The 26070-nt window shown below is 36.1% G+C and overlaps 1 protein-coding gene across 1 annotated transcript in view; it reads left to right on the forward strand.

The window, feature by feature from the left end:
* Positions 1 to 12865: 12865 nt before the first annotated feature.
* Positions 12866 to 26070, forward strand: part of LOC149803179 (uncharacterized) — a 303327-nt gene continuing 290122 nt past the window's right edge. Inside the window, exon 1 of the mRNA XM_089953898.1 lies at positions 12866 to 12923. Coding sequence (XP_089810024.1) covers positions 12905 to 12923 — 19 coding nt within the window. The 5' untranslated portion in view covers positions 12866 to 12904. The remainder of the gene's footprint in view (positions 12924 to 26070) is intronic.

The raw sequence follows: 26070 nt of genomic DNA on the forward strand, positions 1-26070 counted from the left end.
AGGGCATGGATTACTTGGGAGAAATACTGTGAATATGATAATAGATATATTTGACGTATGTCCAGTTTTACTTTTTAGGATTTAAATTTATCCAAAAAAAGGTTCTATTCAATGGTACACGTTCCAAAAAGAAAAATTTCCTCAAGCAATATGTTTAGCAGCGTTCAATTCATTAGAAACTTATATACAAATTGTTTGAAATAATTTGCTGTTTGACATACACGAGACCTGACACAGACAGACAGAAATTCATATTCTGATGACCTCATAAATTCCTGGTCCAATTATTTTTAGTAATCTATCAGATAAAACGTCGCATTTCATGTTATGGAAAGTTATCATTAGCAATGATATATTCCGAATAACGTTTTTCGATTTTTAAAAACAAGTCACGTGTATAATCTGAAGTTCTTTTGTATCTTGATATGATTTTTTTTCTCATTTAGGTTGTTTTTCAACATTTTGTTTGCTACATCTGTTACATACATACATACATACATACATACATACATACATACATACATACATACATACATAGACCTTTTATGGATATGTAGAAGTAGAACCGGGGCGACTTTTCCTCATATCGACTAAATACTTGCGTACACTGTGTCTTCTAATCCTTTTGTATGCAATTATTATTCTTTTGATATAGCCTGGAGGGTATAAAAGGGGTTGGGGAAGCGACCAACTCTCAGCAAAGCGAGAGAAACGAAAAAAAAATGTTTATGCAGGGTGGCTGACTCTTTTTATATTTTATCACCTCCTATGCACATATTATTATTATTATCCTCAACGGTCCCTCTTTATCACAGCTGATAACAGTACTCATCCCTCGTTCTTTTCGAGGTAGTTACGGGCATCGTTATCTAACGGACAACATTTACCTCGAGATAGCACGGTGATCATTGATCGGATTCCCCAGTCGTTTTAACATTACCCACCCAGATAAGGGGCAGAGTCACATGTAGAAGGATTAGACAAACATATGAATTTATTTCCTTAAATCAAAACATCTGTCCTGAAAGATTATTTTACATTGACTAACACATGACATCTTTATTACCAGGTAAGAATTTATAATTATAATACTTAATTTATTTACCATTCAGTTACCTGTTCGAAATCTGTCACTTTTGTGCATAAATTATAAGGATTGTCATCTCCGTAATCGTCAGAGAGACATGACTTTTTATATTCTTAGCACCCTCTTTTTTCGATTTATGTTATGTTTTACTGTTCAAGATTGGATGCGATCCTCCCCACTTATTATTATTATTATTATTAGTAAGAGTAGTAGTGTTATTCTTGGTTCAATCACCCTATTGGGTTGTCAAGAATAACAGACACGGAGCTGTAACCAGACCGCAATACCGAGATCATTTTGGCACATGAAGTTTTCAAAATGTACTCATGATTAATTATGCTAGAAGAAAGTCCATGCAACTAGTGTGTTTGTTTCAATTTTATTTTATTTCATTTTTTTCTTTTCTTCTGCGAATTAATGACCAATTCCATCGAATGTATAGCAGTATCTGCCTTGCTTGAGAAAGTGAACGAAGATAATCGTATTTATTATTAATAATAATGAAATAAATGCCGTTATAACCATTCTATGACATTCAGATTAATCCCACCCGTTCTTTTTGTGTCCAGCTTTATTTCTAGTCTGGTTTTATTAATTCTACTGTCTTTGATTCTTTTTAATATATCTAGTTTTTGAATACAATACATACAATACAGTGCACAACGTTACATTAGGATAGTGGGGCCATTTTGAAGTTGCTGCTTCTTACGTCAAATGTTAATTCTTCACGTAGTAAAACTAGACTTTTCTTGAATTTCACCTACAATTACTGTCGATCCTAAAACGTCTTATTTAGAAGATAGTTTTAAGCACAAAAGATACTTTAATAGTTCAGACGTTTCTTTTCTAAGAAATTCGTTTCATTTATGTTCGTATATCCATTTCATATGGTTCCCATCAGTGTTTACTGAGTTTAGAAGTCAAACAACTCTTTTTCACGATCGACATTGTAATTACTTGTAATTAATTTTGTATAACTAACTCAAAATCCAGACACATGTATTATTTCCGACTATTTGAACATCAGCACAAAGCTGATAACTTATTTTACGACTTAAGGTCTTAAAATGTGTAAAAGAAATGAAGTGAAACCGACAACTTTCAGGAAATAAATAAATAATTTAATTGTTGAGAATAAAAGGTGAAAATTCAAAAGATACAGTATTGTATTGTCAAGTACATGTTAAATAAACCTAAATGTCTTATGACAGGTCCAAAATGTTGCAATATTTCGAATGAATTCCAATATTCTTAAATATCCTGATGTACTACAATGATGCAATCCGCTCTTTCTTTGAATGAGTTCTCAATAACCCCAAAATATATTTTCAGTCCAAAAAGTCAATGAGCACTTTGTAATTCTAGTGGATAATTTCAATTCATTATTTTTACTCAATTTATATCTGAACACAGCAGTAACTGATTCTATAGACTGATCCTAAAACAGGAATATATATATATATATATATATATATATATATATATATATATATATATATATATATATATATATATATATATATATATATATATATATATATTTGACCTACAGTATAATAATTTTTAACGCAGAACCCACTAACACGTTAACAAGGTCAGGTCTTGAACTCAGGTTAAAAAACAAGCATCTTTTTTACTTTTTACTTTCATGACCCTCAAACACAAACAAAAATGAAGAACACATACATCCCCTCATAAAAAAAAGAAAAATGTAAATAATAACGTTTTTTCTTAGTATTAGTCTTCTCCTCTGAGCTTGCCTAATGTTAATATTGTATTTCTGCAACATAAACATCTATCTCAAAAGTCTCTGATTTGTATTGTTTAATTTTATTAATGAAAGTACGGAGGTTGTTATTTTTATATAGAAAAATGGCACATTGAATTATCCAAACCAGTTGTATTTTCTTAAATCAATGCGCAACCAACCCTAACATAAGTAAGTCGATTAAAGAATATCATGTTTCCATATGATCTTTCCATGTATGGTTGTTGAGTATGACGTCATCGATATAAGCGTAAAATTTATCTAGACCAGATGTTGTCATTTTCATTTAACGCTGGAATGTTGATGGCGGATATTTATACCAAAAGGAATCATTTTATACTGATGAAACCAATCCAGATTTGCAAATGCCAAACTTTCTTTTCATCTTTCGTGAATGAAATTTTCCGGAATCCGTTTTAAAGCTCAAACTTGGTGACACATTTAGCATTTCCATTTCTTTTCATGTCATATTCATGGCATTGGAAATGATTATTTTTTTGACACTGTTGATAGATAGATAGATAAATAGATAGATAGATAGATAGATAGATAGATAGATAGATAGATAGATAGATAGATAGATAGTCAGTCCATACACAGTGTACAATATTATTTCTGCACAAGAATACATGCGAATAAGTTCCATTACTTGGATCTATGAAAACATTCTCCAGTAAATATTCAATTTACTTTCTCAAACATCCCTGCTACAGAGAATTCATCCTATAAGGAGTCTGTGTGACAGGTGTAGTATTTTTAACTTAAACTTAAAAGTCATAGTAGATTTTATTTTTTCGTATTGAAACATTAGAAAACAGGTGCCCATATTAACATAATAGCTGTTTTAAATAAATAATTTTTCCTATGGTTATATATGTGAAAGTTTATGGTACAGATTGTTCAGTATTTCTGAATTCCGAAGACTGGTTAAACCAAGTTACTATAGCCATATTGGATTTCACTGTTTACAACCTCACTGTATGGGACAGGGACAACTAAATTGATTGAATAATTGTCTGTAGCATATGTATATAATAGTTTTGTTTCTGTCTCCCGGGAGTGTGAATGATGAGATTTAAGTCAGTTATTTTCTCTTCGATTGCATGAGATCGAAAAAATTAGGCCTGAGGGGTGGGTAAATTACCCAGAACTCTGTCATCAGTCTGTAATCTTCTTTCCTTTGGACTTCTCTCATACCTTAATTTCATTTTGACTGAGTAGAGTGAAGATTTTTTTCTTCCTACTTCACATGCATTAAATAATTTATATTTAGTATCGTAGACATAGTCAAGAAGACTAATCTTGGAATCTTCATTTAAAACTATATTCTTCGTTAGTAATTTCAATAATCCTCGGATTGTCTGTCAAAAAAATTAGTTCAAAAGGACTAAAACATAATGATTCCTGAACTGATTTCCTACCAGCAAACAACAGTACATATCCCAATCCGTGTTTGTATCAAACATGACAGAATCATATTCTTCAATATTTTATGCAATCTTTCCAAAAACACCTGACCTTCAGGGTGATAGGCAGAAGATTTGAACTGTTGGGTGCCTAATTCATGCATGACATGTTTGAAAATTCCAGACATAAATTTTGACCTTTGATATGACTGGACAAATTTGTGAAAGCCAACAAGTCTAAAAACGTTTATCTAAGCTTTTAATACGGTTATAATTTTAATATTCCTCAATGGAATTTCCTCTGAAAATCTTGTGGATGTAAACATAATGGTCTGCAACTATTGGTTGCCTGAGCCGTTGAAAGGAAAGAGAGCGAGACAGGCCGCCATTAGTTTGTTAACTGCTTCGTCAAAAGCAGGAATATGTTGCAGATAAGCCTTTGGTATCGTCTGATTTGGTGTTTTCTACCATTTGACAATTGTGACAAAATTTACAGTGCTTAGAAAGCTCACTTTTAATTTGCGGCCAACAAAATTGATTGAAGACCTTGTGATAAGTCACATTGTCTCCTAAATGACCCGCCAATTGAGTTTTATGGACTAGACTAAGAATGTCCAGTTCGATATAACATTGGAACTAAAATCTGATTCTCTGACCACTCGTCACCAGCGGGTACCTCAAGTGATCTCCATCTCCATTTTCTCATAAAGACTCCGTTTATCATAAAATATAAAAACGGTTACTTGTATGGTTTTAGCTTCATTAAAAGCCCTTTAAAACAAACAAGTTTCAAGAGTCTGTCCCTTTTCTACAACGAGTGATTGTCTTTTCTCACCCTGATTAGGATAGAAAGAAAAAGTAGGATAAAGACGATCAGTGTGATCAACATCTATTGATTGATCAATACTATAAGCAAAATTGACCTCATGAGAAGACTGATCAATAAATGTGTCAGTTAAGGGAATTTCTTCATCAACACCATTATCAAGAGCTCTTTTTGTCATAGCTCTGGTAACTGCAAAAAAAGTAGGGTTTCATTCTTAATCGAATCAACATTTTGATCCAAACAAGGCTTGTCAGGTACAAGTGGCTTAAACAGGACCTTATCTCCAGCAAGGTCTTTGCCTAGTAATAAATGCATACGCTCAGTAGGTTCAGAAGCCATTGCTTCGACAACCACGGATCCTGAGACTCGGTCTGGTGACAAACTGATATGATGGGGATTAACTTTAACAAAGCTAAACTCTACGCCTTTAAATATGAACACTTTCACTAGAAAGAAACCTTAAATAAAGACAAAGTACCCAATAGCAAAGACACTGAGATTCTCCTGTGTTCCTTAATATTTTAATAGGGATAGGCTTGGCAGAATCACCGATAAGTAACATATAACCTTTCGACATGAATGGTTCATAATTCTCCATAATAAAACTAGATTGGGGTTTATTTCACCCAACTAATGTATTGCTTTCAATCCAAAGCCGTGATCTATATCTCTTTGAAGCAAGAACATTTCGAATATCTCTGTCTCTATGATGGTTGGATATTGTTCAATCTACAGCAGAGTACCTTTTCTTTTACATTAAGAGAGTGCCTTTTCTTTTACATTAAGTGCACGTTGGAAGAGATATGGATTTCTGACCAGTTTTATGAAAAGTCTGATTTCTAAATGTTCTTCCAGACTGAGATTTTCAAATGTTCGTATGAGACTAGATGATTTATACCCAAAACACTGCTGAGAAGAAGACATATTGACAAGTGAAGGGATAATCATCAGCAGTGCGAGTAGTATTTTCCAAAGTTTCAACGTTTGCTCCTCATGATTGGTCCTGACATCACTATGGATGCAATTCTTAACTTAATATAAGTTGTCTGAAGTTATTATCAACCCTCATGGCTGAGCACCACCTATCAAATAGTTGTTCTTTTTCCCTTGCAAGTTCGAAATGGTTTGTCCGATTTCTTTTCTACATTTCCTAAACCTTTATCGACATGCATCAGGCACAAACTAATAACTCTTCAAGATATTTTCATTAACCACATATGATAAGTTCTCTGTTGGAACAATGTGAACTGTAGACTTCACAAATTTGCCAATAAGCACACTCTGAAATAACAGTCAATACTCTTTCGACCATTTTAAATTTTCAGCAATTTTCTGAATGTGAGGAAAGTATTTATCTACTTTTTTTCTTCTTAAAAAGGGAGTAATCTGATATTTCTTGTAACATCAAAACTTGAATTTGTTTGTAAAGAGGGGATGTGCCCCGTCTACCAGATGTAATTGTTTTAATTTATGTTGCAGTTTCCTTTCTTCTCTCACTCTTTCCCTTTGTAACGGCCTCTCTTCTTTTTATCTCATAGTTTGCATTTCTTTTCCTCCTCTGCATCTGCATTTGCATTTTCCTTTCTTCTTATTTCTCTCTCTCCTTTTCCTTTTTTGAATTCCCTTTTGCATCATTTCTTTCTGTAGCTGAAGCTTTGTTAATCCTGGTCCATCTGGTTAATTAGCAGTAATCCCTTTAATTTCATATAAAAGTCAGAAATAAATTTACCAGTCAGAACCATGGCAATATCATTCTAAATTTTCTTTCCCACCAAAATTCTAAACCAAAATTATATTTTGCTCTTATTTTGTTAAAAACGCTTTCGCTTCAGAAAGATCATAATGTCTGGCAATTTCACGCAACTCGTCCCTTTCAAGGACTCTAACCCTTCCTGGGTAGGATTTGAAACAAAGTTCACTACATTAGATGACATCATCACTGCTTGCTGGTTTCACTAAAGATGTCTCAATTAAAGTCTTTACCAGGGACAGTGAATATTCAGAGATAAAATCAATTTAGATTTTAAAGACAATTTTTAATATCTCTGAAATGTAATAAAGAAATTCAGATCACTGACGATCCCAATTTCTGTTTAGAATGTAAGTCTTAAATATGTAACAGAAAATATGTAACAGAAATGAAGTGAAATCAACAATTATAATCAACTCTTCGTCGATATTAATTGCATGCATTAATTTAGGTTTTCATGTTGTTGTTGTTGTTGTGGGGTTTAACGCCATTTTTCAGCACACGATAGGCTATACATGGCGGCCAGTATTAATGGTGGAGGAAGAACCCGGGAAATCCCCGGAAAGAACCACCGACCCTCGAGAAGCTACTGGCAAGCTTTCTCACATATCCACATTGGCCGAATCCGAGACTCGAACCCATGCAGACAGAGGTGAGATGGCAGTGATCCGTAACGGAGAGCGCTTTAGACCACTCGGCCACTCGGGGCCCCAGGTTTTCATGTCCAATACGAATAAATTATATATATATATATATATATATATATATATATATATATATATATATATATATATATATATATCCCATGGGTCATAAATAACTTTGGTTATATTGTCAGCCACATACTCGTTTATGCCCTAGATGTACATGCTAAAGTATATATGCAGTAGAAACTAGCGGAGGGGTTCAGTTCTAGACCAAGGAACTTAGCCCCTTTTTCATAACTTGGAAACTATTGAGGTATCCAGCTTATAAACATATATGCACTTAATGGGCATTAAAAGTAAATGCAAACATGATGCAGCTGACATTGGTCCCGTGGTTCGTCCTTATTACCGAGGGACTACGTGTCTTTGTCATATCTTGGAAACAATTTAGATTCCCACCATGTACTCATGTCATATATGTCATATATATCGGGCGTGGAAAGACAAATACACACCCAACTGAAAAGACAAATGCAGACCCAACAGAAAAGGCAAATGCACGCACACACAAACACACACACACACACACACACACACACACATATGCGCACACAAACACACACACACACACACACACACACACACACACTTGAAATTCCCACTATGTACTCATGTTTATACGAATCGGGCGTGAAAAGGAAATGCACTCACCCAACCAATGTTTGCTCTTAAGAAACGTAGTTCTTATTCAAAATGCTCGAACACTGAAGATCGAGGTTAAGTTGAGGAAACGTGGGGGTTAGGGGTTGGATAGATATTTAAGCAACATACAGAATTCTAGTGCAAATAGTTCGATGTCTAAAACAGTTGGAATGGCGCAGAACTGAATATCGCCGTAATCGATGATGTAACTTGCAAATCATTTAATTGGTCCGTTTACTGAAAATGACCGATCTTCGACATTTCAGTAATCTGGACATTATTAGCTGGACATCAACCAGATTTGGTGTAATTAAATAGTGAGTTTGATTTTCAGCTTTTGGTCACTTCTCCATTTACAGGAGTTCTGGTTCCTGACTGCCTGTTGTCGAGATCTGGATTTCTCCAGCGTGACTTTATTAGTTATAGTAGGATTGATTCAGATATATGTAATAAACTGTTAAAGAAAAGTTTCTAACTATCCTGAGCGCTTTCGACGCTCACTGAGGCAAAATTACAAAACACAGACAAAGAAGACAGACAATAAACACAAAAGAGAGCGTTGAATATACATCTTTACATGATTACGATACTGTTTTAAAACTGTGGATATCGCGTCTTATTGGTTCGTATACTTTGTTATTGGTCAAAATATGAGATCAATTAAGACATGTGAAATGCCTGATGGGGAAACTGACTGCATGTATTCGGAAACCCTTAGATAAGGAAATGGCCCACAAAAACCATAATCTTGCACCCATTGCGAAGATTTGTGTTAAGCATTGCTAGCAGTCCATACAAGTTGGATAGGTTCCCATGGGTATCATCAAGGGTCATCTTTCCTTGCGAAATCCCCACGGGTACGATAAACAGTCCCAGATCTTGTGAATAAACAATGAAACCAATTGTATGCACGTTGCTCTTGGTATTAAGTGTAATAAGTAAGTTCAACAAATATGCTACATTTGTTTACACAAACATGTAGGATGATTCACAGATAAATCTATAAAATGGAAAATGAACATATCTGCACAAACGCAATAATAGAGCTGTTATAATATATACTGCGTATTGCATTTATATTGCACTCTTCATTATGTTGACATGGCTCCACAGAATAAGGAAACACTACCAGTGTAGTGTTGTCTTATAGGTTAAAGTGTATCACAGGACTGATCTTGCACACTCTCACACAATATAGTAAATAATTAAGGAAATATTAAGACATTAAAAACCCATGATACATATATAGACATGTGCATGCTACATTAACAAACAATACTTAATAATATATCTTCTGAACTTTGTGTGTGATAATTCCTCTAATACATATATTGACATAGGCAATAACTGCATAGATTGTACGAGGATAAAGAACAAACAAAAATGGAAATCTAAAATATGTAAACATAAAGGAATAAAAAAACTGAAAGGAATACATCTTGTGTTACAATATCTATACAGAAGCAGGATATATTTGCTTTACCGACACAACTTTCACAGCGGAGTAGAAAAAATGTAGATCGAAGACTTGCGAAAATTGAAAGTTATGCGTACATAAGGTCTAAACACACGGGGAAACACCAAGTCCTTTTGTGAGTAAAATGAGCATCATATGTTACAAATGGTGGTTTGAAAAACAAAACAGTACATACAAGATCTGATAGACGGTCAAAACGTATTATTTATGTTGAGTGTTTAGAGATAAGAATGTATGTGTGAGATAATCTTCAAGAATGTAATTTTCTTGATCCGTTTAACCCTGGTGTACCACTAGTTTCCTAAGCAATATGAATCATTTAAAAGGTTTCGTCGACAGATAGGAGAATTCAATGCATTTTATTACAGATAAGTGTAAATGTTCTGTTTTTAAACATTAAGTAGAGTCAGGAATTTAAAAAGAGGGCCTCTGGACGCGGTTTAAATGTATTGTCAAACTGCTCAGACAGGACCAATAGTACATTTAGAGGCGGAAAGTATAACTGATCTCTGGGATATGTTGTGTTTAAGCATATGATAATGAATTATGACGAGTCTTTGATAATTACGATGTGTTGAACTTTAAAAGCATGGTGCCATTTGAATGATGAGTAGAAAAGCAGCTCGCCTATGAAAAAGGTCATTCAAAGACCATTAGGAAAATTGCACTGAATATATATTTTTTTAAATCTAGTTGAAGCAAGAACCCCGATACAAATCTTCAGTGTTATTAATGTTGAAGGAAGAATATGGCGACTGTTTTCTACCTGAGGTTTAGTCTAGAGTAAATCAACCTATAATTTCCTGGTGATAAATGTGTTGGCTGTGTCAGATACAATTTAATTTCATCCACCTTCAAAGGGTATAAGTTATTAGCAATCAGGTTATGCTTGTTTCATACTCAAGCAAAACTTGAATTGGAGGCTGTGTGTTGTATTTTTGGGAATAAGGGCCATAATGTGTTGATATTAATATTACTGTTGTTTGCAATATGGCAATGTTGTCAGAAAGAAGGAGGATATTATTGTTTTATCCTATGGTGTTCCCATAGTTACACTGCCAATGGAGTGATGTTGAGCAATAAAAGGATGGTATGATATCGTTTAAATGGCGTGCCCGTGCACGGGAAAACCATTGGGGCTGAATAGGGCACCACAAACCTTGGCATGCACTGTATCTGTAAAATAGATTGTACGTGTAGAGAAATTAAAAGTTGCCTGGAGAATGTTTTCAGCTGAGCACACATGGTACAATGAAATCATTTCACAAAATCTACTGCGGAGCTTGTGAGAAAAAAAAAATGAAAACGAACATCCCACGGGGAGATATTTATAGAAAGAACCTTGCCAAAGAAACACAACAATGAATAGACCTGTGATAAAATTGAAATAGTACTGCATGTGTCTCGTGGCATTAAAAGAACTCTTCTCATATTGAGGTATAAGTGAAATAACATCTTAAGTAATTAACATATGTGGTGGTGGTGCAGTGTGAGGATCGAAAAGTAATCGTCGTTTTCTGATGAAAAAAAAACGATCATGTATAAGTCATAATTCAACAGTCGTTTTTTTTTTATAAGGAACTGTTGTGAGCGATAAATAGGTCAACTGGGGGAAGAGGAATGTACCCCCGCTATTCAGTAGTACTTTATAAATTGTGTTTGTGACAGTATATGCCAGAAGAATGGTTTATGGCTTGTACATCCCTTGAGAGTTTGACTTACACATTTGTTCTCCATCACCAGTCAGGACAAATAGTGGAGAACAAATTGTTGGTCTTCTGCTACCACTACATGTAATTCTATTGCAAAATCTCATACTGCTACCACTACATGTAATTCTATTGCAAAATCTCATACTGCTACTACAAATGTAATTCTATTGCAAAATCTCATACTGCTACCACTACATGTAATTCTATTGCAAAATCTCATACTGTTACTACAAATGTTAACTATTTCTTCCTGTTACTGTGATTTTCTCGAATATTCGCCACAACGTTTTGAAAGAAGGCAGTTTCAAAGATTATCTTTCGAATCAACAAGTGAACTCGAGACACCTGTTGATGATATTATTTCTTTATTCGAGGTCTCGTTCAAATCAGAAGTCAAGAAAGTCATCTCGACATTTGATATTTTGCTTTTTGAGAGATGTATGTATGTATGTATGTATGTATGTATGTATGTGTGTGCGCGTGTGTGTGTGTGTGTGTATATATATATATATATATGTATGTATGTATGTATGTATGTATGTATGGTGTGCGTGTGTGTGTGTGTGTGATTTTGATTTTTAATGAAATCCAAATAATTTTTCAGTCATATCGCTAAGATGTCTGCAGTGTTTATAGTGATGTTTAGCACTGGGATATCATGCCGCATACACGTAGCATCATATCCCACGGAGTCAGATTATCATGACAATAGGCCTAACTCTAACCTCTTAATGCTTAACACCTAGCGAGGCAGCAGTTAGTAACATTTTTATAAGTATCAGGTATGAATCGGCCAGGGTTCGAACCCGCGATCTCCCGCATCCAAGGCGGACTCTCTAACCACTAGGCCACGGGAACGGTGTACATACATACATGCACACACACACACACGCACGCACGCACGCACACACACACATACATACATACATACATACATACATACATACATACATAGACTTTTTATTGATTTATAGGAACAAAAATAACTTTCCCTTCAAATCTGCGTATTTATGCTACCTCCAACTACCAATTTGCTTAGTACAGTATGTGAATACCATAGCTATGAAGCCAGGAGAATCTCAACTTGACGGAAAGGCAGAAGGCATTCCGATTGGCAGCAAGGACTGTATAGAAAGCAGCATGGTGATAGATTTGGCCAAGTTGGTTGGTCTCGATTATTAGTATTAGCTCCTTGATATTAGATTATTATTATTATTATTATTATTATCCTAAATGGCTTCTCTGTGTCAGAAACTATTAGCAGTAATCCCCCCCCCCTTTTTTTTTTAAAATCTTTTACCTTAGCGATAAAGTCCTCTTTCGGGGCAGTTAAGGCACAATTATCTCATGCTCCATTAATGTACAACACATAGTATAGATAACACTACGATTATTGATCGGATTCTCCGTCATTTTCACATTATCCAACCTGATATAGGTTGGGCAGGATCGTTGTTTTCTCAAAATGTGGATCTATTTCCTTAAATTACAACATTTATCTCCAAAGATTGTTTTAAATTGACTAAAGGATGACATCAGTATTAACAGGTAAGAAATTGTAGCTGTACTATATTTATCAACCGTTTACATGTTGAAAACCAGGCAGGTATTTATATGGTTTGGTTTGGTTTGGTGCGTCATGGCACAGCAACACAAGTTGGTTATTTAGTGTGGAGTCAATTGAAATAAAGTGCCTTGTCCAAGGACACACAACAGTGGCTAACTCAGGCTTGACTGTTGGTAGGTCTTGAACCCGAACTCTTTTTGTAGTGAGTCCTGCACGCTAGTCACTGAGCCACTACAACAACCAGTTTTATTTCTGAATTCTATGGATCGTCCTCTCGGTAATCGTATGAAATACAATATATTTTCTATCCTTGTCACCCTGCCTTTTTCTTCCTTTCGGTTGCTGTTAATTTTTACTGTTGAAGATTGGATGTGATCTTTCCCACTGCACGTCATCCTTTGATTTTTCTGTTAGTTCCGAAATGGTGGGGTGGGGGTGGGTAGTATTAACAGAATTATATTCTTTAAATAATAGTGCAATTGCACATTTCAAAATGTGCTCAGATATAATCGGCCCGCCACCTTTAAAAAAGTGAAAATCTATCTGGGCGAACTTCAGGAAGTTACTATGACTACATTTGTTAGACCTGCAAGTCCCTACGACATCGTTTTCTTTTATCTTTATTTTTCTTCTGCAAATTATTCACTAGTCCCAGCGAATGTCTGGTAGTATATGCCTTTGCATTCAAAGCACAGTTGCCTCTGCAACGGAATGAGCATCGTAATGGGAATATTTTTATCATTAATAGTGAAAAATGTTTAAAACCGGCAATCAAAGTTCAGATTAATTCTTCATTGCTTTCTGGATTTCATATGTACCTGTGCCTTTACACCCATTTACGGAATTTAATTTTTCACCCAATACAGCACACAACATTAGACGCTGCATAACGTTACATGAAGTTACGTTTATAAGGTATCTAGTTTTTGAACACTATACGGTGCGTTACATTAAGATAGCGGAGGCATTTTGAAGTTGCTGCTTCTCATGTCACATGTTCATTCTTCACGTACTAAACTAGTCCTTTTTTATTTCAACTGTAATTACTGTCGATGCTAAAAAAATAACTTCTCCGGAAGAGAAATTTCAATAAAAGCTTTTACATTACAAATGTTTGTTTTCTAATAACTTAATTTTAGGAATCTTCGTATGTTAATATTGAAAGTCACCCCAAGTATTGGCGGAGTTTTTATGTTAAACCTTTTTTTATACCGATCATCATCATTCTTAATTAATCTTGTATATGTGAGTCAGTATCTAGTCAAAGATGTTATCTTCATCTACTGGACTACAACTACAGTTATTGGTATCTACAAAATAAGAAGAGCACTACAAAGCAGATAACCATAGTCCTATATCTTTAGCACATACCTACTGTACAAAACTTGGACATGTATAATCCTAGTAATTATCAGTCAAAATGTAAACCATGACGAAATTAATGACGTATCATGACTATAGAAGTGGCAAATCATGCGAAACAGAACTCCTGCAATTAATGGACAACATCATACCTAACGTGGAAACGGGTGAACAATTTAACTTTTATTCTGGATTCTTCATCTCTCACCTCTGCCAACGTCACCTAAATTAGCAAAGTCGTTATGGTATTAGGGATTAAATGACTGACATGGATGCTGTCACTGCGCTATCGTTGGGGATGGCAAAATATATAAATGTTTTTAATGGCGAAAACCTCAACAATGAAAAAAAGACTAAAAAATTAAAAGTACAAAATGTTAAAAGTACAAAATGGGCTGTAGAAATAATAAAATGGAAGATAACTCTACATGGGAAAAATATTTCAATCAAAAATTGTACAAACCATTGATACAAAAAAGCTGCACCAAAGACGCTAATTTACCTAATAACACGTGTCATGTGTTCAGTTTTAAATGGTGCATGAATGAGCGAGTTAAAGGCTAGATTAGCAAGTGGATCATACCTTTCTTGTCCAAGCCAACTAGACTATGAGGCGCCGTAGCGGACAAAAGCAGGTCCAATGAGAAAGTTGCAATTGAAATTTCGATGTCGTTATCGAGAATTCAAATATCACGTGTTGGATCAAATTGCATATCCTTAAAGTTCCATTTCTTGATCGAGATTTTATATTTTATAAGCTGAATTATAGTGGTCGTTTACATTTCTATTTCCTATGCAGACGTTTTACTGTGTACATTTTGAATTACACAGCAAAGCATTGGTTGAAATTTAAATATCATATGTCGAGAATCCCTAATTCACACATTGTATGCAACTGTTTGAGATGAAAGTTCTATTTCACATGGCAAGTATTTAGATTTCATCTGTTGAATTTCACAGCAAGGAGAAACAACCTCCTTGTTTAAAAATAACGCGGTCCGTTCACGAGAGCGACTTCTAGCGAAGAAATTCATAGTAATTCTCGACCTGTGAATGGTAACTTTCAATGGTAACTTTCAAACTGTAAATACATGAAATGTAATGGCGCCTCATAACCGAATACGCGAATGATGTATCTGAATCAGGGCCGGCGCTACCATATAGGCAAACTAGGCAGCCGCCTAGGGCGCTGATTTCAGGGGGCGCATTTTTTAAAATAAATTATGGTTTATAAATTTTGAAATTGATATTTTCCGGGGGCGGGGGGGGGGGCAGAATCTAACCTTGCCTAGGCCGCCAGATAGTCTGACCGGGTCTGGCGCCGGCCCTGATCTTAATATCAATATTATTTTGAAATGTTAAAGTGGTTACTGTGTTATGTTACTTTTAGCACCAACACATCATTTCGCCATATAAAAATAACAATTCTGACAAGCAGGATACAATGTCCAATCATCGCTGTGTAATTCAACAGATACAATCTGAAAACTCAACATACGAAATGGAACTTTCAGCACAATCAATGTGATTCAACATGTTTAATTGAAACTCTCGCCATATAATATTAAAATTTCAACAACCGCCGTGTATTTCAGAAGATATAATCTAAGCACTCGACACTGGATATAGAATTTTCAACCAGCGCTGTGTAATTCAGAATATGAAATCTTAATACTCAACATATGAAATGGAACTTTCAACATAAATTCTTTGAACCAAAACGTAAATTAGGAATTCTCAACGTATGACATTGAAATTTCGACCCCCGCCGTGTAATTCAAACAACACAAACTAAAACCTCGACATAGAAAATATAATTTTTAACCACAAACATTTAATTCAACAGATAAAATTGAAAATCTCGACCTAGAAAATGGACCTTTAAGGACAATCAGTTTGCAATATCAGCGTTTATTCTTAAATAGGTCGCTCAAAAAAAGGAGAGAAGTGCCCTACCTTGTTGTTATTATGTAGTACATGAATGACGGGTAGCTTTTAAGCAACGATACGAGCCCCTGTGCGTAAGATAAGTGTACATAACCTGTAAGCACGTCTGTTAAAATCCATGTCATTAAAATATGTTTCAAGAAATCTCACTTTTTTTTTTTTGGTGCATTTTCTGGTAAGATGATAAAATAAGGAAATTATATCTTCGTGTTCATTTCATATTGTCACATTGACAGGCAAAAAAAAAATCATCGAATAATAGGCAAGTAATTTGATGAGCAGACGCAAATGTGATCGTCAAATTTAACCCATAAAGTACAACATAACATTGATACAATGGTCGTTTAAAACTGTTACTGATGACCGGATTTTTTAACCAACACAACTTTGTCCACGGTTAAATGAAAAACATACTAAAAACGGTTGATATCATACCACAGAAGAGTTTTTATTCTAAAATGTGTTTGATCTTTGTCAAAAATAGTCAGTAAACCTAAGGCTTTTCGTTTATGCACCACCATGTCGGCCAATTCTGCGTTTCGGGTAATTCTGCGCAACGATACGTAATTTCTGTAAACATTGGATCACATATTATTTTGGGTCAAAAATCCATTTTGTATCAAGAAAGAATGATCGCAATTTAATTAAAAAAGTGATATTCTTAAAGTGTGCCAAACTATTCGGCATTTCGACTGGAAATACATATGAAAATGTGATTTCTAAATGTCAACATGAAGACCTAAACCAGTAACCCAGAAAATTTGATTTACTATGTATCTTTTAGAATCATACAAATAAATACATTATATAAAAGATGGAAATGTATACCTTAAAACTGCATCTTAATCCATGTTTCCATTTTTGCAAGATGCTGTCCCACACGTACAAAATCGTCTGCTACCCAAAGTGTCAACTTGCCGCTAAAATATAAATTCTCAAGAAATTCACCAGAGTATACACTGTTTCTAAATTCTTTAGTAATTTTTCCTCATCAACAAGACGTTGTAAACACATTACATCATTTCATTGATGTTTCTCTTCCACATAATACCTTATTTTTTATTATAAAATGCTGAACTTTTACAAACTTTTTTTTACAAGATCGTTTTTTTTTTGGCTTAATATATCTTGCCATTTATTGGCATTATTACGTTGAATTTTGTAACACTAGCTATAACCCCGACCTGATTATTCGACTGAAATGCTGACAAAAACAGTCAAAAGTAATGTATTTCATTTCTAATACCCGATTAATAAATATATCTTTCTTTTCAAAGCTGTGTGCAGAATAGGCCGACATATCGCGAGTCAGGAAAACACGTGGGTGGTTTCCCATGTGTCCAAAATTACTATTATTTTGAGAGTACTAGAACTATATAAACCATTCAAAATATCGACAAGGCACACCAAAACACACACATACATAAACTCATTAAAATTTATCAAACATATGATATACATGTAGGTTTGGGATGTGTGAAAGTAGTAGAGGTATCCAAGCTACGTATCTCAATTTCTTTGTCCTATGGCATTATCAGACAGAAGACATTTGTCCTAAATAAGAGAATGCTGAGGTTTGTTTAATATTCAGAATGCTATTCCACAACACTGCTGCGGAATATGTAAAATGTTTTATATAGAGTAGTGTTGAATTTAAGCAAACAAAGATTTGAGTTCGAAATAGACCGTAAATTGCGACACTCGATATCGCAAGCTGCAATCCAAGATCCCTATTATGTTGTGAAGCCAGCTTTAAACTCGTTGTTGTTGTTGTTGTTGTAGGGTTTAACGCCATTCTTCAGCACACGATAGGCTATACATGGCGGCCATTATTAATGATGGAGGAAGACCCCGGGAAATCCCCGGAAAGAACCACCGACCCTTGAGAGCTATTATGTGTATAACACTTTAGCATAGATTCTAGCACATACGTAAACAACCTGGTGACCTTTTAATATTTCTGTTCTGAAGGTTACTCTAGAACACACGCGTTATTGGTTTTCCTTTTCTCTCCCTTAGCAAGATAGAATCTCTGTCTCTGTAACCGTTGAAAATTACGTAGTTTGCAAATAAATAACAACTGGTGATTGTATGTCCTTATCTCAACCGTTGATGCTTCTACTACAAATGCAACAGGAAGATCTAAATGTAGTCCCTATTATCCTCCCCTACGGTTATCCTGGCTGGTTAGTTAGCACAAATACACAAATACCAGTAGACATGGACATATGGAATTTAATAGGCATGTTTACATCCATATATAAATGGTCTGGTTAGATTTACCGGTCATTTTAATAACTTGGTTTTTGAATCGGTTTTACTTTTCTTACCGTTTTCATGTTTTTTTTTATTAAAAAAAACAACATTTTATTAAACACTACGCGAGTAGACACGAGTAAAATAATTCATCTAAGGCATTTACGACAAGTTACAGATAGATCCAAAGATGATTCATTTCCACATGCACACACATCGACAATGTCTGAAAACTAAACAATATTCTTCTATTTCGACGAAATCAAGTTTTAGATTTGACATTTTTCAGTGAAAATCTGATAAATACTATCACAGATACTGTTTGACCTTGGTCCAACAAATTTGGTGCGCATGTTTTCATCCATGTTCTGATAACCTCGTTATATATTTGTCATTTCAGTGAATATAACACAGATAATTAGCTATTGTCTTTATTTTCTTCATTCTTTGTACTTAAAAACATCTTATAGTGCAAATCTCGTTAGCGCAATAACTTAGACACCGATATACCTAGACAATGAAATTTAGTAGGCCTTTTTATAGATTTACGTAATGACCCAGGTTGTGCAAGTTTCTTGTATGTTTTTTCTAATTATTTTCACTTTTCTTGAAATTTACCTTTCAATAAAGCATTATTAGAATTAGGCCGATAAATTAGCCACTTACCCATGATGAAATTGATTGGCGTTTTAGGGGTTGATATCGCCTATTCATTAAAACCTGCAAAAATCTGCAACCAAATTTTGGCTGCACACATTGGTGTACATTTTATATACTTTCTCCCAGCTGTGGAGCTACTGTCGGATGACAGGATCGTTTGGTGACATGTACATTATTTTTCCGGAGCAAATCCTATGTTTGGTGACTTGTAAATCCACTAGAATAGCACAACCATCTGTCCTGTGGCCATTTTGAATTTGTGCTAGATATGGCTGTTGCTAATTACGGATATGTGTATCAAGTGTACGCACTTTTTTTCCGGAAATATCGGCATGCAACATAATTGCACATTTTAATGTACAGGTAACATCATATCCCCATATATCGCCCATCACTATCAACACACATTGGGGTGTGGATGATTTACCGGACTATATAAGCATGATTAAGCAGAAGCTATTTGAAATTCATAATTAAAATATTGAATGCCTGTATATATGTATATTTAGATGATCTGAATACATTTAAATAAAATTTATGTTAATGTTTTTACTTTCATTATTATCTTAATTTTATGCATTCGTTTAATTTGGGCTTTTCTAAAAATTCCAAACTTTCCTAGTACAAACATTTGGAAAGTGCTAGATCGTAAAATTTTGTCAGGTCTTTTTATATGCATATGATGGGGTAAACTGGTTATATTTAACCTAATAGCAGCTGAGAGGGCGAATCCTACAACTTTTATAGGGTTCCAAATGCCGAACTAAGCCCTTTATGGAGGGCGAATCCTACAACTTTTAGAAGCCTCCAAACGCCGAAATGACGCTTTATGTAACGCAATTGTCGCCGTCGTTGCTGCGTTTTGTTGTCGGCGCCCTCTCTGCTGCTTCCGTGAAAACCCAACCGAGGAAATAAATTGAAAACTACTTATACCAAATAATGGTACACTCAGAATCTTACACAGCTAGACTAGCTAGGGAGCAAGAAGAAGCACTTAAAAAATATGTCACTGTGAAGGAAAAGTTTAAAAAGGATGTGCAATTACAACAGCAAGCACAAGTTGAGTACGCAGCTGAGGCAAAAGAGTTATTTAAACCTGTCACTGCAGTTACTGAAAAAGTTTTAATTGCTATTAGGGGACCAGAAGAAGGAAAAGTCTTATTCAAGTATTAAGAGAAGAATCCGCTATGCAACCTGATAGAAAAAATACCTTATATGAGAAATATATATCTCGGAGAAAGATTTACTGAAGCGGCTATAGAAGATATTAGAAGATATGACATGACATCTTATCCTGATATGGTCGCATTTGGTCAATTTGCTGCCGATAGTTATCGTCGCAGAGGGGAACTTTTAAAACCTGAATATTCTAAACAAAAATTAACCCGTAAGGCTTGGAATAATTGGTTGTATAGAATAAATCGAAATATTGATACCATAGACGATAAAGATGTTTATCATCCACTGTATCTGCGGGCGGAAGCAGACTATTTAAAAACACAACGACAACAGCATGTGGAGGAAAAACAGGAACAGCAAAAAATACTACGAGAACAGCAAAAAATAATACAAGAACAAAAACAAAAAGAGAAGGAAGAAAAAAAAAACAACAAAGAAAGAAACGTCAACAAGACCCTTCGCCGTTGCAGGAGGACTTTTCACTTCCTCCGCCGTTGCAACAGACAGAGAAAAAACAACAAAGAAAGAAACGTCAAAAAGACCCTTCGCCGTCGCAGGGAGACCTTTCACTTCCTCCGCCGTTGCAACAGACAGAGAAAAAACGACGAGGAAAGAAAAAAGCACCAGAAGGAATTATAGTACCACACGTAGACGTAGATGATCTTCCGTCTTCGAATTTCTCACTTCCTGATATGGGCCCACAACAAGGACCTTCTTCGTCTCCGGTTCTTTTGCCTCCCCTGCCTCCGTCTCCGACTCCTCCATTGCTCCAACTCTGCCAAAACAACTCAGAAATATTCCTGCACACGATTTTTTCACTAGTGACTTTCGTAAACGTGTTAATACCCATGACAAATTAGTTGAAGCGGCGGCACGTGATTATGACAAAAATTATCTAACCCCTGAGTATGCTGATACGATACCTCATGATTCTTGGGTTGATATATTATATCTCGATTCCAAGGGGCTAAGAGTAGTGGATCTCACAAGAAAAACTTCCACTTATTTAAAATTTGTAGAGGATGTAAAAAAAATATAAATCAGGCAGTGGTTTTACTTGCCCTGATAATATTTTCAATGATGTGTCGCGGTTAGAAGTTCTCATAGGAGGAAAACGTGCTGGAAACAACTCACCGGAAATAATTAATGAAGCTGCTGATATTTGTCGGCGATTATTTCAAGGCGGTGTTATGGGCGCCAACATATATCAAGAACTCGTTGATGAACTTATCGATAGTGACTAAAGCGATTAGATACATGACAACAAATAACATAATATGGTTATGTACAACAGTCACTACACACCCGTGCAGGTCAGAGCAGTAAACTCACGATTACCAATCTACAGAGCGGCTTACGGAGATGGACTTGGCGATACCGCTCAAAGATTATTTGCTGGGTTAGCACCAAAATTGGGCCCTCTTGCAAAACAATTATCAATGAAAGCCATTAATGTTGTTGGTGAAAAAGCTCCTAGTGCAATTGTTGACGCTGCTGGCAAAGCACTCTCAGCAATCAAAGAAAGATTAGAGCGACTAATAAAACGCAAACCAGTAAAATTAACAAGTACCGAGACCATGCCGGCAGAGGTCAGTAAAATAATACATCAGGCCGCAAATCAAAAACTAGCGGCGCTGGAATCTGACGCGCAAAGAAATATCACAACAAATTTAATAGCAGGAAGCGGACTGTCGTCCATTTGAAATCACACGCAGCAGCAGAGAGACTGAGCCCACCAACTATTCCGTCCAACAGAACCCTCTATCGAGAACACTCTTGATAGAGGGTCTTATTTCACAAAATAAACCCTCTATTCAGAAAACTATGACAAATAAACCTTCTCTGCTGACTAGAAGAGTTATTTCATGAAAAATAACTAACTATAAAAATACTTATTGACTCCGGGGTCTACTAGACGAAACACTTGGTGGCCTAGTCTCTCTGCTGCTAGAAATGTAAATATTCTAGGATTTCTGTTGTGAATTAAAAATTTAAGTTAACAATAATGGCCAACGTCGGAGAAGCACATTCCGCTAGACTAGCTCGAGAGCGACTAGAAGCAATAAAAAAATTTCTTCGTGTACGAGATAGTGTAAGACAAAAATTACAAGCACGGCAGCAAGCACAAGTTGAATTTGCAACAGATGCAGAAGAATTATTTAAACCCGTTACAACAGCTACTGAGATAGCTGCGGTGGTCACTGAAAAAGCTTTACTAGGAGATCCAGGTGATATAACAAAACCGGGTATTCTTCCAGTGTTAAAACAAACCGCCAAACAGACTGAAAAGATTGCAAGGAGAACTAAACAAACAAAAAGGATTTTACGAGAGCTTCCAACTGATATAGCTGCAGCTCAACCTCCACCCACCGTTGTAGTTCAACCTCCACCCACCGCTGAAGAAGGTCCTGAAGTCGCCAAAGCTGCTGCGCCCAAAGCAGCAAAGAAAGAAATTGTTGAACTGACTGCAAAATTTAATCCGGTTTTTATTAAACGCCTTAAAAACACATCAGAAGAAAAATTACCTGAAGTGATATTAGATGGTTTATATGAAAAAGGTGAAAATTTAAACGATAAATATAAGTCAACGAATGATGACAATTTTATTAGATGGGCGTATCGTGTATACTACGACAAAAAAGTGGTCAAATTTAACGATCCAAAATTTGCAAAACTTATAAATGCAATGCAGAAGATTGACAAAAGTAGACGACAAGGACCTCCACCTCCCCCCTATTCACCGCTATTGGAGGAGCGTCCAGATGAAAAAGATGATGATATTCTCAAAGATCTTGGCTTATATGGAGCTACAGGTAGTGGTCTTGGTGGTCACATTACTTGTCCTGATAATATCATCAATGATGTATCACGGCTAGAAGTTCTCATCGGAGGAAGGCGTGCCGGAAATAACTCACCAGAAATAATTAATGAAGCAGCTGATATCTGTCAGCGATTATTTCAAGGCGGCATCATGGATACTCACATCTATCGGGAATTTATTGATGAGCTCATCGACGATTAGAGAAATATTAATTAGATAACATGATCATACACAATGCTCAACCTAACCCGGTCAGAGTAGAAAACTCACGATTACCAGTCTATCAAGTAACTTACGGAGATGGTCTTGGTGATGTTATTCAGGGTTTGTTTAGAAGAATGGGTCCTAAGGCGTTACCAATCGCAAAACAATTATCAATGAAAGCTATTGATGTTGTCAAGGATAAAACCTCTGGAGCAATTGGTAATCTTGCGGGTAAAGCATTCACAGCAATCAAGGACAGACTGGCGCGGTTAATACGTAAACCTCAAAGAGGTTCGCCGAAGGTCCAACCAGTAAAATTACCAGCCACCGCAGATATGCCCGCGGATGTCAGTAAAGTAATAAATCAAGCCGCAAATCAAAAACTAGCAGACTTGGTAAACCAGGGAATACCCGACCAAATAAATACGAGTCTGATATCAGGAAGTGGTCTTCGTTTTATAATTTATATAAAATGTTCAAACGTGTATCAGATCCAGCGTTCGATATGGATGCACCAGTATTCAAAGATGAGTCTGTGCGCGATTATCAGTATTATTCTTATGAAGCAACAACACCCAATCAACGCGGACGAATTGAATTACGAGTTCATGATACAAGTAGATATTTCTTACCCGCTGAAGCATTCCTTGAAGTCACGGGGGAACTTGTAACAGATGTTGTCGCTAATACAGAATATGGAGCTAATGTCCGAGTTGGTTTTGTTAATAATGGTGTCATGGCGCTATTCAGAAGTGCTTCATACAACACCGATGGAAAGGAAATTGAGATAATTCAGGATAATGTTGACGTTGCTACAACAATTATCGGGTTAGCACGATACTCAGATGATTACACTAGATCAGCTGGTCCGACTATGATGTTCGCTAAGGATAATGCTGATCATCCTGAACACAGACCTGTTATTCCGGTACAAACAGAACGAAACACTGCTGTGGACCCACAACCAGCTGGATTTGCGGATAGACCAGGTGCTGCATTTCCAATATTAAGGCCTAGTCCAGATTACAATCTTGGTTTTGCTACACGTAAATTAATGTTATCGGGTAATCGTAGAAAATTTTCATGTGCAATTCCACTGTCTCACATCTTTGGATTTTGCAGAAGTGTCAGAAAGGTTATTTTTGGAGCCAAGCATACACTTGTACTTCACCGAAAAGGTGATGATAACGACGCTATCTGGCGAGAAGACGGTGCTGCTGCCGGTAAAGTAATATTATTCATGTTTGCGTTGTGGATGCCAGTAATGTCCCCATCGATCACTGAAGAGCAATGGCTACTCTCTTTCATGGACACAGGTGGTAAATCACTGATATCATGGTTAACAACATCTACAGATTCCATTCAGGGCGCCGGTGCCGGGCAATTCACGTGGCACATAGCATCACAGCAAGGAGTGTCAGCACCACGACATATTTTCGTTGCACTCCAGGCTAATGCGAGAGTAAATTCACAATTACGAAGTCATATGATATTTGACAAACTTAATGTCTCTGAAGTTTCGCTGCGAATAAACGGGCATCAAGAACCATCCGAAGACATATTGATAAGTTTTGAAAACAATCAAGTCGCACGTGCGTATCATCGTCTGATGACATTTATGGGACGTGATCAAAATATTGATACCGGGTTGCAGATATCACAGTTGGATTTCACAACGCTGTATCCGATTTATTACTTTTCGCTGGAACATCTTGATCTAACCAGACAATCTGTCGTTGATATACACTTCAAGGCTATCGTGGGTGAGTTTCCCGCTGGTGTTGCAGGTCCACCTGTAGTTCCTGCTGGTTTTAGAGCGATCGCTGTCATACTCTACGATAAAGCAATGCTACTTGAAGGTGTTGGTGGACGAATGAGAGTCATCGATGCCCCGGTGGAAAATATGTAATTTTCAAAAATATGTAACATCGCTGCTAGCAATGTGTAACAATTAGATCAATCTCGTATTAAATAAATGTCATACAGTCATGTTAATGTCACTCTGACTCCTGGTCAGGTGAAGAAATTACAATCGAAGAACGCGAGCACATGTGGGACAGCGATAACACTAAAACACGATCAGCTAATGGGCGGTCCAAACAAACTGTCATTAACTAAAACCCAACTAAAACATTTCAATAAAGCAAAGCAAGCAACGACTGGAACTCAACTTGATTTCTCTCCTGCAGCTGTCAAAGATATGGTTAAAACCGGTGGTATATTTCCTCTTCTCGCGACAATACCAGCACTGATAGCTGCTGCTGCTCCCGCAGTAGCAAAAGCTGCAGCGTTAGGAGCTGTTGGAACCGCTGCTGGAATGGCACTAAAGGAAGCCACAGGAAAAGGATACAAAAAAAAGGGAACCCGAGGATCCGGGCTAAGACTCCCAGGAACTCCGCCATCATGGTACCCAAAAAGGTTCTGAAAACACAAAGTGTTTTCAATGCTAGCGTTTTCACACCGATGTCAAATTTTGATTTGCTTGATGCTGTTAAACAATTGCGTATAAAGAACTTCAGAGGCGTCTTTATGAAAGATCAATTACCAGCACGACCGAATAACCCAGAAACCGGAATTATTAATCTCGATAACAGTGATGGTCCAGGAACTCACTGGGTTGCTTACGCGATCAATCCACGTGGAATTATCTATTTTGATTCGTACGGGCTAGCACCGCCAATTGAGTTTCTTCGATATAC

This window comes from Sinohyriopsis cumingii, chromosome 3, assembly GCF_028554795.1.
Source record: "Sinohyriopsis cumingii isolate HCF-2022 chromosome 3, ASM2855479v2, whole genome shotgun sequence".
NCBI lineage: Eukaryota > Metazoa > Mollusca > Bivalvia > Unionida > Unionidae > Sinohyriopsis > Sinohyriopsis cumingii.